Consider the following 15,043-nt stretch of genomic DNA (forward strand, 5'->3'; position numbering starts at 1 on the left):
CCCCTACCGGTGATGTCAGGGCGGGCAGGGGCTCCTTGATTGAAAAAAAAAAAAAAAAAAAAACTTTGGACAACGGGAGAATGAGAGAGAGGGAAACGGACAGAGAGAAAGAGCGAGAGAGAGATGGAGGAAGATATTACTACAACTGCATGGACCGGTGCAGAGGATCAGCAAGTCACTCTCTGAAGCGCTCACAGACGCACAACAAACTCAGGAGGAGCTGACGCGCAGACGCTTGAACCATGATTGGGGTTTAATGGACTCATATTTTTGTCCTCTCTCAGAAATGACAGCAACGGCTTTCCTCTACAAGTAGGTTATTTTAGGGCTTTGCACTGTACTTCATTTTGCATTTGTAGTATTTTTTATATTATTATTTTTATTATTACTCTGATTCACCTTGCAGCCATATTTTGGAACAGGACTCATTAAATGATGCCGCTATGGTCAGGTAAAGAGAAGTAGGCTTCGTGCAAAGTCAGTATGGTGTGATTTATTCATCCAAAATAAATCAAAAGGAAATGGCATTCACATTTTCCTCGGTAATAAAATAAATCAACGTCTGGAGATTTCCATTTTTTTTCTTATATCAGCCCGTTTTGAAAAAAACAAAAACAAAACCCAACCCTCTGGGCTTCTATTGAAACACAGAGCTGAGCGGAGTTGTAAACAGAGGAGAAGGTGATATTTTACAGACAGTAAACATGAATGAAAAGGAGGCAAAGCGTCGCTAGTCAAAGATCCGCGCAAAGTGCAGGAGAGCAGCGACTCGCAGCATCTGCGCCAAGAAAACATTTTAAATATTATAACGGAGGATCTTAAGGTTTCTGGGATTCCTCGGGAGGGATAGAGGTCTAGTTTATTAGAACTTAAACTCTGTAAGCCCACGTGAGAAACTCTGAATGTGCTTATTTGTTTGATTCATTCGGGATGCACTGATAGTTTACATCTCTCGTAATTTGTCTGCCAGAATAGATCATTTTAAGATTCCAAAACATGCAACCTAAGCTGCTTCTTTATTGCCTTGGGAAATGTGCTCAAATAAATCTAATAACCACAGCCTGATGTGAGCTCTCTTGGTGTTGACGTGGAAACCAGAGGCATACTTTTATGAGCTTTGATCTTTTTTTTCTTTATCCACAACAACAACAACAAATTCTTTGCCCTAAATGAGAATATGTTGTTGATCAGACTACTGGCTATCTTCCTCGTCCTCATCACTAACACGTGGCTGCTCAACCCAGTTCGCTCCGATGCACTCAGCCGGTACAAACGCGCCATGGCCCGGCGGGCAGACACTGAGCTCTCCAGGTTAGCAGGTGAACCCTGCACTGTCTCCGGCGCCTGGAGGTCCCGGCGGCAGCCCCGCTCCGTCTCCCCGTCCCAACACCGCCCTCCAGTGGCCCACCTGAGGACGAGCCGAAGAGAGCTGCATGCTGCTAAAAGCGCTTCTGCGGTTTGTGCAGGAGGGTGCAGGTTTGACACCGGGGTGCACCGGGTCGCTGCTGCGGGGGAGGAGAGGGGAAGTTGGGGTGACGCACAGGACGAGGCGGTGAGAGCAGGCGACGCATATGATGCGTCGGCGGGACGTTTTTATCAGCAAGGGTCCCCGAATAATCAGAGATATACAGATTATGGCAACGAGGACGCCACAACGCAGCCCGAGACGTCCTCAGTTAAAGACGCCGGGCTGCACGCTTCCTCCTTGGGTCAGCCACCAGTCAGCTCCCGCTTTAGGTTTGTCCGCAGCCTCAGTGGGACTTCCGAAGAGGAGAACAACTCAAGTTGGGACAAAGTTTCTCCCGACAGCTCAACAGATTCTAAGGGGCTCCACAATCTGCAGCAGAAGAATGGAGATCCGCCGTCCTCGAGTGGGACCCTGGAGGACTCTACCATGGACTACTCCGGGGAGGTAGAGGAGGCGGACCCACCCGCGAGCCTTCCCGTCGGCAGCTCCTCTCCATGGGGGAGCCCCGTGCCAAGGGTGCCCCCTTCATGGATGACCGCCCTGTACTTCAGCGGGCGTCGGGAGCAGCTGAGGTTGAAGCCGGATGCGGGGGTGGAACTGCCGAGGGCAAAGTTCAGTCTGGAGCTGTGGGTGAAGCCTGAAGGAGGGCAGAGCTACCCGGCAGTCATAGCAGGTGGGCCAAAAATGATCAATCATCCCACAAATATAACTTACATAACCCGTTTCCACTATGTCTCACCACAGTCACAGGCCACACACTGAATTTACACCAATTAGGTGATACATCTGCAAGCAGCTGTCTCTGACTGGAGTTCGTGGATGTCCACATGCTCGTCTCACTTTGTGTTGTTGAGACTTTGGATGTTGTTTGTGTGTCAGCTAGTAAACTTCACATCATTCCCCTGTGAGCAATACTGACTGACAGACAGCTTTATATATAATATAGATATCAGTTTCTAATAACAGATCAACACCAAACTTGTTTTTATGTAATTCTTAGTATATTTTCAGGCTTAATATTTAGATTTGAAGCCGAACCCTCGTTTGTTCACTGTTCCTTTCACAAACACTCAAAAATGAATTGAGGGCATTAAGAGTTGATGTCAAAGAGAGGAGTGCTTCTCCCAGGGACATAAATGTAGACAGTTTCGCTGGTGTGTGTGTGTGTGTGTGTGTGTGTGTGTGTGTGTGTGTGTGTGTATGGGGGAGGGGGCTGCAGACAGACCAGCACTGGACTGTATCTGGTATTATTTGCTGTTTATGTCACAAAAAAACTCTCCATCAAACAAAAAATTCCATTAGTTTCCATTTTTGTATTCTAAATTATACTGTTCAGATAACAAAATTGTGTGTTTCTTCTAGATACTCTATAAAAGCTATAAATAATATGTAACAGCTATTCCGTCAAATAAATGTCTTATTTTCTCTAGTGTTGTTGTCATACGCAGATGTGCAATGATGATTGACAGGTGTTGAGCCTGAGTGCCTGTCTTTGCCAGTGTATGAACTACAGCTCAGGCCAAATAGATTTTAGACTTGTCTTCAGGGTTTAGGCCAGGTTTTGTTCATGATCTACGATTGACCTGTTAGACGAGCCCAGAGCAGCTGTCGGTGTGGTTGGTACATGCAAGACCTTGACATTCAGTAAGTGTGTACTGATTCCTCTTTAACTGGTGCCTCAACATAACCAGGCGTGACCTGACCTGCGCTTTGGAAAAGCCCCAGTACCCTGTCTGGGTTGACTGAAATATAAAGCTCATGGTGGCCATTGCAGGCAGTGGATGTTGTAGGTCAGATAAAAATGCAGCGGAGAGACATTTTCCCTAAAATACAGACGGACTTCTGAGTCGAAGCAACCAGATGAAGTCAAACTCAGTATATAGTTGGATCATGTTTTTGGTGTTCAAAAATCAGTGTTTGCCAGTTTTGTCTCAGGGGTGATCAGTGTGTGAATTCCTGGATATTAAACGATCATCTGCAATTTTCTTTCTAATATTTGATGTGTTTACAATCATCACTGGATTTCTGGATATCTATGAATCAGATGGTTTTTATTAGGACATTCTTTAATGAGTTTTGGCTCAATATTGTGAATCCCATCTTCCTGGCTAAGAAAGAAAACCAAGGGATGCAGTAATAATACACCTCTGCCAAACAAATGCATCCACAAAGAAAATTATTTCTGGAAACCCATCAAAACTTTTCTTTTTTTTTTGTAATGAGTTGTTTTGGCTTGACACTGCAAATTACACGGGCCATCGATGACCTAAGCTGGAACAAGAATGGATGCATTAGCCTACTGAGCAACAAACATGATTTCAGCTGAATAATACCCTTAACACTCCATAATGGCACTTATCCGTTTGTTAGGAATTAAATAGTTATGAGCGCTTGAATTGATCGGCATTGACAGAGCAAGTTTGTCAACCTCCCATTCATTTTCCCAGGCTAAATCTATATCCAATCAAGGAGACTTTACAAATTTAATGAAAAATCACAGAGGCTAAAGCTTCATATTTATAGAATTTTTGATCATTTACCCTCACCAACACATCTAAGAAAAAAAAGTGTTGTAGTTAAGAAGTACTTTGCCTTAAAGTGATGACAATGTGGCGTTAGTTGTGTGTGATCAGGGCAAGGTGTGTGTGTGTAGTGTGTGTGTGGGGGGGCGTATCTGTCTCAAAGTGTATTTCAGTAGTTCTGTTCAGCAGAAGTCCAGATCCCCATTGTAATGATAGAGCCGCTACATTGCTATTTGGAGTCAATATTAAGTTTTTCTTGTCTGATGAGTAAAGCTGATGTTCAATTGCCTTAAGGGTTTATGAGAAAATGATCCCACTACTCAACTGATTAGATATTTCAGTAAACGCTCCGAACATGTTTGAGGTTTATGGATTTGTCTGTCAGAGCTGCGGTTTGTCTGCGTCTCAGTCACGTACACCACCTCGCTCCCCTGCTGCTCCAGCCAAAATACCAAACTCCAGGCTTTAAAATGGGACTCCAAAAAGCAATGGGCGACATCAAAATCAGTGCATCCTCTTCTTATATGTGGTCTATGCTCCTCCCTTGGCCCGTGCTGCACTCTTCCACCAACTCTCATGAATATTTGCCTGAGAGTTTTTTGCGTGATCCTACTGTTAGACAAACAGAAGCGAAATCATAACCTCCTTGGCTGAGGTAATAATCGATAGGGAGTCATCTGATGATGATAATATAATATCATTTATAAGCCTTTTTGTTTTTTTCCCCATCAGATTTTGTAGTGGTTTCACCTCACTTTCTCTATATAAGTATGTGGTTACATAACCATGAACATTCCCTGAGTGTGTTTCATTCAGTATCTCTGCTCATAGTTTGCTCGCTTGTGGGTTTCCACTTATTCTAAGCAGTGACTGCAGACACATTGATCTCATGAGACCTTAACTTAACCAGGCTTTTCACATGAAGATGAACATGACTGTTTTTCCAACAAGCTGCACATTTGACAGAATAACACGTACATCAAACAAATTGAAAAGGATAAAAGCACTATGGTGCAGCACCACAGCTGTCCAGATAGTGAGGGAGACCACAGACTGTTACGTCCGCTCGCATTTACTCTGATCAAAGATCCAACTCCATTACTCAACTTTTTCCCCCTTATTGTTTCCTTATGTGAGGGCAGCATTTTGTGGCCTGGGCCTTTCTCTTTGTAGTGTCCTGAAAGAATCTGACAATACACGGTGAAAAAAAACAAACCCCCATGGTATTGACACAGCTTTGACTTCATATGGTCAGTGATGATCTTGTAAATGTGTCTGTGCGTTTCACCTTTTCTTATTGCGGGTCTATGTTTCACAGAATGATGTGATCGTGTGCTGCTCGGGATAAAATGTGCAACAATGATGATGCTGGTTCTCCATGTGTGGATGTGCTGTGTTATTATGGGGGTGAAAATATGTCATTGACGAAATGTTTACTGGGCCAAACTTGAGACTGGACTTGACCTGGGCGTACATAGTAACAGCGAATATCGTTCTGTGATTTTCCAACATACATTTTTTTCAAACATAATGCTACAAATCAATTGGCTTTTTGTGCCTTGTTAGACATTGGGCCCAGTCTATTGTGGTATGTTCGGTTTAATTGTGTCATGCTGACTCTGAGAAGCTGGTAGATTTATTGCATGACATGTTGATTCAGTTAACGTCGCAAAACTATTTATGAGTATCATTGTTGAAATTAGCTCTGACAACGAGAAATTGATGCTGGTGCATTTCATGCTGTCTGTGTAGTCATAGATATATGCATAAAAAAAATTCCTAACAGTACTTATGTATTTTTGCATAATTTATGAAGAAAATTGGCTAATACATCCAAATCCCAAATATCATATTGGCATTGGCTGCAGAAATCCAGTAATCACAGACTGTGGTAAACCCAGGTCTTTTAGCCAGTGGTGGAAAGTAGCAAAGTACACTCAAGTCCCGTACTGACGTAAAATGAATTAATGTGATCACTGGCTACATAGACAGCAGTATTCTAGTATTGACCTGATTATGAAAATGGTGCGAGTAAGCAATAATCACATCAAGATATGTGGAATATTCGGATCTTAGTCAAATGTGTGTTACAGCGATGGATGCATCTTAATGTCGCTATAAAGTTTTCACTGCATTTTGCAACACATGCGGCAGTCAAACTGCTTTACGATGCATGCAAGCGTTACAAAGGAGGCTTCTGGCACAGTGTTTTGCATTATTAGCAAGAAAACACACAAAATGTACCACGGTCACAAAACAATGGAAAAAAAAACTAATGTGAAACATGGAGATGCAATGTGCATCTTCGTCTCTGTGGCATGCCCATCTGTCCATTTTCTATACCGCTTATCTGTTCAGGGTCATGGGGTGGGGGGGCTGGAGCCTGTCCCAGCTGATATTTGGCGAGAGGCGGGGTTCACTCTGGATGTGTCACCAGTCTGTCGCAGGGCCATCAGGAGCAATTCGGGGCTCAGTATCTTGCTCAAGGATACTTGGACATGGAAGTGAGGATAAACCAGCGACCCTTCGGTTGCCAGACGGCCTCTTTACCTCTGAGCCATGCCACCCCCTCCGTGGGATGTAAAGGGAATATTCTAACAGACATTGGTGATAAATCAAAACATTGTCTAAAATAGAATATAATCAATAGTCGGATTAATGTCGTCCATGTTGCCAGTGACAGCCACCAATTACCTCTAAGATGGAGATTTGAGACCGCAGATATAACAAGATCCCATTGCTCCAGATTAAACCAGTGGTTTCCACACGTCTTGGCCCCTGATGTCTTCTGAAGTGGAATCAGAGTCACATTTCAGAAATCTACGAGTTGTTAACAGCTCCACCAAATAGTGATTTTTTTTTCTCTGTCTAAACTTCTCACATGGCTTCATTTTAATAAATGTTAATATGATCCAATATCTCACCAAAATCAAAGATTAGAGGAAATCCCAAAACTGAAAACAGATCCATGTATCAGAACTTTGTTTTTTCTTCTTTCCTCTCCCATTAATCATCTCACCACCCCTCAGATTGATCTGCTGTCCCTGTTTATGAAAAAAAAAAACTTGTATATAAAGTACTTCAAACTCGCTCCTCCTGCCGCAGCATCGCTAACACGGTGCTGATGTATCAGCTTCAAGGATCTGATGATGTCATCAGAATGCTGTGATAAGAATCAGTCAGAGGAGCCAAACTGGTGGACTCCTTCTATTTTAACATGCTTACTCAATTTTGCTGCTAATGTACTTGTACATGTATGTATATATGTAAATACAACTTTGGAATAAATGATACGGTAAATAGTAACTGAATCGATGTATGGTAGGCCAGTGGAAATTACCGTATTTTTGACATTTTCTTAATAAGCAACTCAGATTACTTATTTGGAAAAGTATTGAAACTGATGATCAGAATGAAGGGGTTCATGATTTATCCATATCTAAGTTCAATATACAGTATAGCAGCTTTACCATTTAATGGGCTACATATGTACAGAGACTGATGCTAATGTTTTTGCAGTAGGTGACATACAGTATAATCAAATTGACTTGGCAAAGCTATGGCCGCCTAACTGCTGCTTTCTTTAACTGAATTAAATGATTAACCATGAATCTGGCTCAGCTCCTAGTGGATATTTTGATACAAATTTTTACACACACACACACACACACACACACACACACACACATAAAGCATTGAGGAGGGTGAAGGGGTTCCCTGACCCTTTGCTGTCCCAGAGTTAGACATCTGTGGAGCAGATGTGGATCTGTGTGTGTGTGTGTGTGTGTGTGTGTGTGTGTGTGTGTGTGTGTGTGTGTGTGTGTGTGTGTGTGTGTGTGTGTGTGTGTGATACATGGGCAGATGGAAACATCAGGGCCACGTCTTGGCTGAAATACCTCCGCTCTCCTTCCCTTCTCTGTTCTCTCCTGCTGTCTCTGGCTCTGTCTATTCTCTCTCTCTCTCTCTCTCTCTCTCTCTCTCTCTCTCTCTCTCTCTCTGTCTCACTCTCTTTCAGTGCCTCTTTCTTCCAATCTTAGCAGGACTTTTTGTGTTTTTTTTTTTCAATTTTCTGTATGGCAATTCATAAATCAGTTTTCCTTTGCTTCTGCATTTTTTCCACCTGCTTTCTTTCTCTGCTTCAAAGAAATATTTTATTCTTCTACCTCCTCTCCCCTGTGCTGCAGGTGTATATGACAACTGTTCCCATTCCCTGAGTGAGAAGGGCTGGTCAGTGGGCATTCGTACCGTGGAGTCTGGGGGCACCAAAGATGCACGGTTCTACTTCATGCTTCGCACAGACCGAGCCTTGAAATCCACTACTGTCTATGGTCACCAGCGGTACAGAGTCAACGCGTGGACTCACCTGATGGCCACTTACAACGGCCACAACATGACCCTGTATGTTGATGGAGCTAAGGTGTGTGGTTTTGGCATAGGGTTAAATGTTGTCTGTTATTCTTCACCATCTTGATCACTCAATGACTTAATTAAATGCCTTTACTCATAGAAACAGGGGGATATTTGTTAATTTTGAGGTGAGGAAAACTCTGGCTTTTCAGCTTTCCAAAAAGATGTCAGTTATCCTTTGCGTCAGTCACCATGGTAACCAACTATGAGTACAAATAAATCCTGAGTTTCAGTCTCTCTCCTCCCTCTAACACTGATTCATTTCTGCGTTCATTCAGTCCTTATCAAAGCTCATATCAGAGTTAATTACCGGCAGTTTAGTGTCAGAGTCAATATCCTGATTGGGTATTTGTTTATTTCTGGGGCTCTAAAGTTATGGTCATTTTAGACATGTTAGATAATGATTTCTATCGCTCAAAACCTCTGACGTACAGCAAAAGGCCACGTATGCAGAGCAATCAAATAATGTGGAACGAACAGTTTCCCGTACCTGCACCCAGCACACAGCATTTTATCACCCCCCCCCCCCCCCGGTTCAGTTCTCACCACTGAGCCTCTGGGGCTTCCTCTGATGTAGCTCTAATTGTGTTTTAATGTGTCCTATTTGGATGTGAGATGCTTTTTAATGTCATGCAAGTCAAATAAAAATAAAGTATTTTCAATTTATTCCACTTCTGTGTCTAAAATTCACTTTATTGCACTATCAGGATACATTAGAAATGTATGTATGAAGGTCTGTGTCAGGTTCCACAACTGCACTTAAGTGGCCAATTCGTCCACTATAAGTTATGAATTCTATTTTTCTGAACTAGATGATTTGTATGTAAAAGCCAACTGTTTCTGCATCTCTTCTATTCTTTGTTGTCCCCTTATGTTTCTCTTAGGTGGGAGAAAGCAGCTTGCAGTTGGGTGGTCTCTATAGTCCCTTTATGAGGACCTGCAGAACCCTTTTCCTGGGCTGTAACCAATCAGAGCAGGGACATAGTTTCAGGGGCCATATTGGAGGTGTGGTTTTGTGGGGCTACGCTCGATCTCATGAGGACCTGCTGAAACGACCGCTGCAAACTGATAAAACTGAGCCTGTCCTGGCGATGTGGGCTGACTTCACCAATGTAAAACATGTTATTACTTCTCCACAGTTGCTCAGTCTTTCCTGGTAGTTGTACTTATAATTTATACAGATGAGATGAGTTTTTATGTCTTTATTAGCATTACTCATTTTTTTGCAACTGATTGAAAGAATTCTTAGAATGAATTCAACTTTTGATTCTGATGTTGATTTTTTTTTAGGTGGAACAGCTCTGGACTCCATACAAAGTTGGCTTCCATCCGACAGTCATCACTACTCCTGTCCCTGAAGAAGAGCTTGTCTCCTCGTTCCTCCCACCACCCTGTGGCCTTACCTCCTGCGACAACACTGACATCATCTCTGGCTACAACGATCACTGGCAGCTCCGTGCCCCCAAACGTGTTCGCTACAGGATTGTCAACCTCTCAAATGATGATGGAGGAAACCCAACTGTGTCCCAAGCCCAGATCCTTCTCCAGCACAAAGCCCTGACTGATGCCTTTCGGCCTTATAATATCTCTCTAGATTTGAGCGTGCACACTGTCAAAAACTCTAGCCTCCGACAACGCTTTATTCTCAGCAACTGCCGAATTGGGAAGATCGGGAACCGCCAGTGTGATCCGGAGTGCGATCACCCAAAAACAGGCCATGATGGAGGGGACTGCCTACGTCTTGGGGCCTGCTATAATTGGAAGAGACAGGACGGGGTTTGTAACATGGAGTGCAACAGTATTCACTATGACTACGATGATGGAGACTGCTGTGACCCCGAGGTCACAGATGTCCTCAAGACCTGCTTTGATCCCGAGTCACCTGATAGGTGAGGTTAACAGAAAAAAAAGTCTTTCCGTATTTAGTTTCTGTTTTAACCAGAAGGACTTTTTATGCATGTCTGGAATTGCTGGATTTAAGTGTTAGAGGCTTAATGATGATTCATAACAACAGAATGGAACGGACTGAAAATAATTAATGAGTAAAGATAACATTTCTTTTGAGAGGAAGAGAAACTCAGAGCAGCACAGAGTGTTTTACTGATTTTCAGAAAACATAAGTGTACATATTTCAACTCCTGGAGGGCCTATTTTGATGCTATTTCAGTCAATTTAGATATTGTAATGGACATGTAATTTATTTGATGAAACAGCCAACTTATTTTCCTGAAATATTTTCAATAATTTTAACTTGGTTATAATTTATATGGTATTTCCAAACGTTGCCGAAAAAACCCCACAAATGACTTAAGAGGCAATCACACGCTGTGGAGACTAACAATGTTGAGGGAACAAAGGCACAAAGCATCCCAAGCGAACCATGAATCATGTTGAAGTAATATCTTAAAAATAGAGAAAAGAGGGAACACACATGCCTCCCAGATATTTAAACCAACAGAGAATTATATTAAAATTGTTACCAAAGTTTATATACTGTCTCACTGGCAAACCTCAAACTAGGAAGTTACATGTTGTTAATGGTTTATTAAATCTGTATAATGGTAGTGGTAGTAGTAATTGGTAATTCAAACATTAGAAGTGCATGTCCTCAGGGTCGGTAATGGTGTATGTATTACCTTTGAAGTAAATTTAACCCCGTAAAAAGATATTCAAACATTTGGTAACATTTGTCCGGGTTTCTTGATATTTATTATCTGAAGGGAAAGCCCCCACGAAATCAAACTTCTACAGTTACATGGGGGCCTGAAACATAAAGACATAAAGAAAAAACATTTTTTTGTTACCCACTTGTCTTGCACATCCTGATATCGCTGCAGGTTTATTGCACTCTCGCCGACCCTACCTTGTTTCTTGTCGTTAAAGTATATGAAGAGGAATGTCTTTAAAAACATGGTGGGTGGAATTATTGCCCTTCCAGTGTCAGTATCCCAGAGGTTTGCTGTTGCTTTTGCACATTTGCACATTCCTGCCAAAGTGAGCAAGTCATGGTAGGCTCTCAAGTAAGTCTTATATCCGGGTCTTTATATACACACGCACACATGTGCATGCGTACGCACACACACACACACACACACACACACACACACACACAAACCTTCTCTCTAAGTTTGTCACATCCAGTAGAACTTTTTTTGGGGAAAAAACAAACAAACCTGTGTTCTGAAAAACTACTATGCTGATTTTACATCTGGACCTGGCTGACTGAATATCTGTTGGGGCGTGGAACTATTTTGATGACTTTAGCAGGAGTAAGTCAAACCTGTTGCTCAAGTGGGGAGGGGGAACATAATAACTTTTCATTTTCCGAGGGTATTATGACTGCTGGTAGTTGAGAGACAACGGGGGTTATACTTCATAATTGGGGTCCTCTTCTGCCTCAGACAAATTCCTCTCCATGACTCTATGTAGGCTGCAGTGAAGCTTTGAGATGTTGGGCACTGTCAGTGGTTTTTGTACTACTTCAGGTGTTAATATGTCAGGTTAGAGGAGTATGCGAACATTTTGGTTTTACTGTCTATCAGTTTTAGAGCCGGACAAACTAATACATACCCCTTACTCCTCTCTGCATGCATTTCAGAGCTCCAGAACCCTGCGAGACAGACCAGTTAGCTCAGCTGCAACAAGTGGTGGCAGTGGGGTAGTAATGAAATCGGACTCAAAAATAACTACATCTGTCCGGCTCAAAAAGATGGACAACAAGTGCATTTCCCAAAATGCGGCAGGTTTCTTTCAGGCATTCAGGTGGGGGGAGGTATGATTTGTGTGAGTGGTTTGCAACTTGTGCAGAACCATTGCAGAAGCAGTAGCTGGTACATAATACAAACATGATCTGTTCTCTGAAACATCTAAATTGACAGAAACCTCATCAAACTCAGCCAGTACAGCTCCTTCTAGGTTAAGCAGCAATTTTGAATTTTGAAAAATCCCATAAATTAATTCCACATTCTTTGTTACCCCGAAAACATGGTTGTCCAAGTATTTTCTGTATATGTGAATATGTAAACCAGCAAACATAACCATACTGTACATTTCTTTCATAAATTTGGGGTCCTCAACATTTCTGGGTTGACAGAAGACCTACATAAGCAGACTGGCTATGAGGTGACTATTTGCCTTTGCACTCTGCAGTGTTTCAAGGGTGCTGTGTCATGAACAGCTCAACATGCAACTTGTACAAATTGGTGCTCTCATTTTTCCCAGAGGTTTTTTGAAAAAGCTCTGTGAAGCGGAGATGGTGGGTTAAGAGGCCAAAGTACACACTCATTTTTACTAAACAACTCAAGAGGCTGCCCGCTGCCTTTCATTTGGTCTGACAGACAGGCTCATGCAGAGCTCCAAATAGCTTGCATGAAGTCTCTCCATGAGGTTGTCGGCCCAAGTTCTTAAAGACCCGATCCTTAACCCAAATTGTAACCACAAACTTTACAGTGGGCCACTGGGAAACAGAGCATGCTATTTTTTAGAGCAATAGATTCAGCATGTGATGTCTGGAGATGACAGCTTAACACAAGGATGTATTAATGTTTTTCAGGAACCAGGAAAAAATATATTTTTCCATTTCTACTTTAAACAAATTGAACCCTCTGTGTTAATATTCAGGGTCTGTTATTATAACTCCTTGTGCCATAATACAAATCTATAAATCAACTGCTTCACTAAAGCAAAAAATATTGAGTACTATTTAGGATGACTTCATATTTAGAACATTCATGGGGTACTCAACTGAGAGTGTCACTTTCATAAGAATGTAGGGAAAGCGAATGCAGAGAATTTTCTGACTGTCATTGCTTGTGAACGAGCACAGTCGTGAGCTGGTTGGAGGCCTCATCGCCTGCAAGGTCTCTGAATTTTCTGAGGAAGGCAGTGAGGGCAGGCATAAGAATGATGCCTTGGTTTCTTACATCTCTGGATTCCTGATTCTCCTACATTCTTGTTGGGAGCTCTGGAGTTTGACAATGAAGGTCCGAAATCCCTCTTGGCTTTCTCTGTCCCTACTGGTGCCATGATACAGAGGCTGTGGTCCTTCATGTGACATTGGACATTGTCTACTTCAGCTCATAGAGGGTGAAGCTTTAGTAGAATATAATGTTAAGTAGATGTTGTGAGTATAGGTGTAGCCCTCTAAGCTTCAGCCCTACCGCCATTAGCTGAAGAAAATACTGATTTTGAGAGTTCAGGTCATGCAGTTCTTTTGTGCTGCCTTGGTGTGAGCAGAGCTTGAGGGCATGAAAGAAAATCATGATTCCATAAACAAGCAAGGGACGAACCCAATAGCCACAGAACCACACCTCTATTCATAGAATCAGGAGTTGCAATAAAGGGCTGTAAGTCACAAGTCAGTACATCTACACATCGTATCATTGTCAGATACTATTGTGATATGTGGTTAACGGGTAATGTTAGGATTCACTTATGGCTTCGTAAATGAGAGATTTGTAGACATCAGGGCTCTTATGTGTTGCAGTCATTTTTTCAGAGTCTTGATTTAATATGAGAATGCTTTTATAAGCCAGGCCTCTTGTTCTGTACAGAATGTTTTTGCATGAAAGTCTTTCATTAATAAGGGAGAGGGGAGAAAGAGGGAGTAATTGGGTGGTGGGGAACAGCATGTCCATTTATAATGAGATACATCCAGGATTTGCTAACATTTTTTGATTAGCACTTATGTACAAAGAGCTTTGGGCAAGTTCCCGGAATGAATAGTCCTGATCCAAACTTGTTTGATCCACTGAGTGCATGGGAATCTCATGCTTATGTGGTTATTTCATACAAAACCTTATTCTGGACACATTTATTGTGGTCATGTTTTATTCACGAATGCAAAGATTATTACATTCCAGAACAATGAATTCTGCCTCTCACTTCAATAGTTGAGTAAGCCCTGTCTAGAAATATTCATCTTTGTCTTTTGCCTCATGCTTTCTACATCAGTAAGTGTGTTCGATGGTATTCCCGACCCTCCTTTGATACCATTGCTACAAGTGTACCATCCTGGTACACCTCATATGCTGAATAGATGAGGGATGCATCCTATGATGCACTTATTGGTGGTTTATTGGCTCAATAGAGTGAACAACATCAAACACCATCCAACCTAGCATCCCAGCATCAGTCTGTGGACCATCGCTGTTGAGGAGAGACCATTCCTCCTCTCGTGTTCAGGTTACTGTGGCTTCCAACATGGTGCGATGTATTCACTATCCCTGGTTTCATTTGTGTGTGCCTGCATGATGTAGTAGAAACAGTAAAGTTGAATCAACAGAATTGACTCCGCACCAATGTGAAGAGTCTCTCTGTTGCCTTTGCGGTTGTTCTTGTCACAGTTCCACTCGTTCAAGAAATACTTGATAGGCAATTGACCCAGCCATCAACAAACTGATGTAGACACAAAAGCCAGTTGGTCTTTTCCACAGAGAAAAGGCCTTCATTGCTGTTCTTTGCTCTGCTTTTAGATAAGAAATACTCACCAGCTCTGGTAGAACTGATGCTATAGCAGCATCTATACTAGTCTCTTCAGGAGCTGCCACTGTTGTTTTCAAAAGACAGTCTTAAACTGCACCACCATCTTCTTAAAGGGTGGTGACTGACCAAACCAGTTTTGGTGAGGACACAAGCACATAACTTG

At 42.3% G+C, this 15,043-nt stretch overlaps 1 protein-coding gene across 1 annotated transcript in view; it reads left to right on the forward strand.

The window, feature by feature from the left end:
- Positions 1 to 511: 511 nt before the first annotated feature.
- The window catches only part of pappa2 (pappalysin 2), a 75,271-nt gene continuing 60,739 nt past the window's right edge, over positions 512 to 15,043 (forward strand). Inside the window, exons 1-4 of the mRNA XM_086203884.1 lie at positions 512 to 2,141; positions 8,175 to 8,407; positions 9,282 to 9,509; positions 9,688 to 10,286. Coding sequence (XP_086060010.1) covers positions 1,178 to 2,141; positions 8,175 to 8,407; positions 9,282 to 9,509; positions 9,688 to 10,286 — 2,024 coding nt within the window. The 5' untranslated portion in view covers positions 512 to 1,177. The remainder of the gene's footprint in view (positions 2,142 to 8,174; positions 8,408 to 9,281; positions 9,510 to 9,687; positions 10,287 to 15,043) is intronic.

This window comes from Aulostomus chinensis, chromosome 5 (assembly GCF_037954235.1).
Source record: "Aulostomus chinensis isolate RoL2024-O1b breed Wild chromosome 5, RoL_Achi_v1.0, whole genome shotgun sequence".
Taxonomy (NCBI): Eukaryota; Metazoa; Chordata; class Actinopteri; order Syngnathiformes; family Aulostomidae; genus Aulostomus; species Aulostomus chinensis.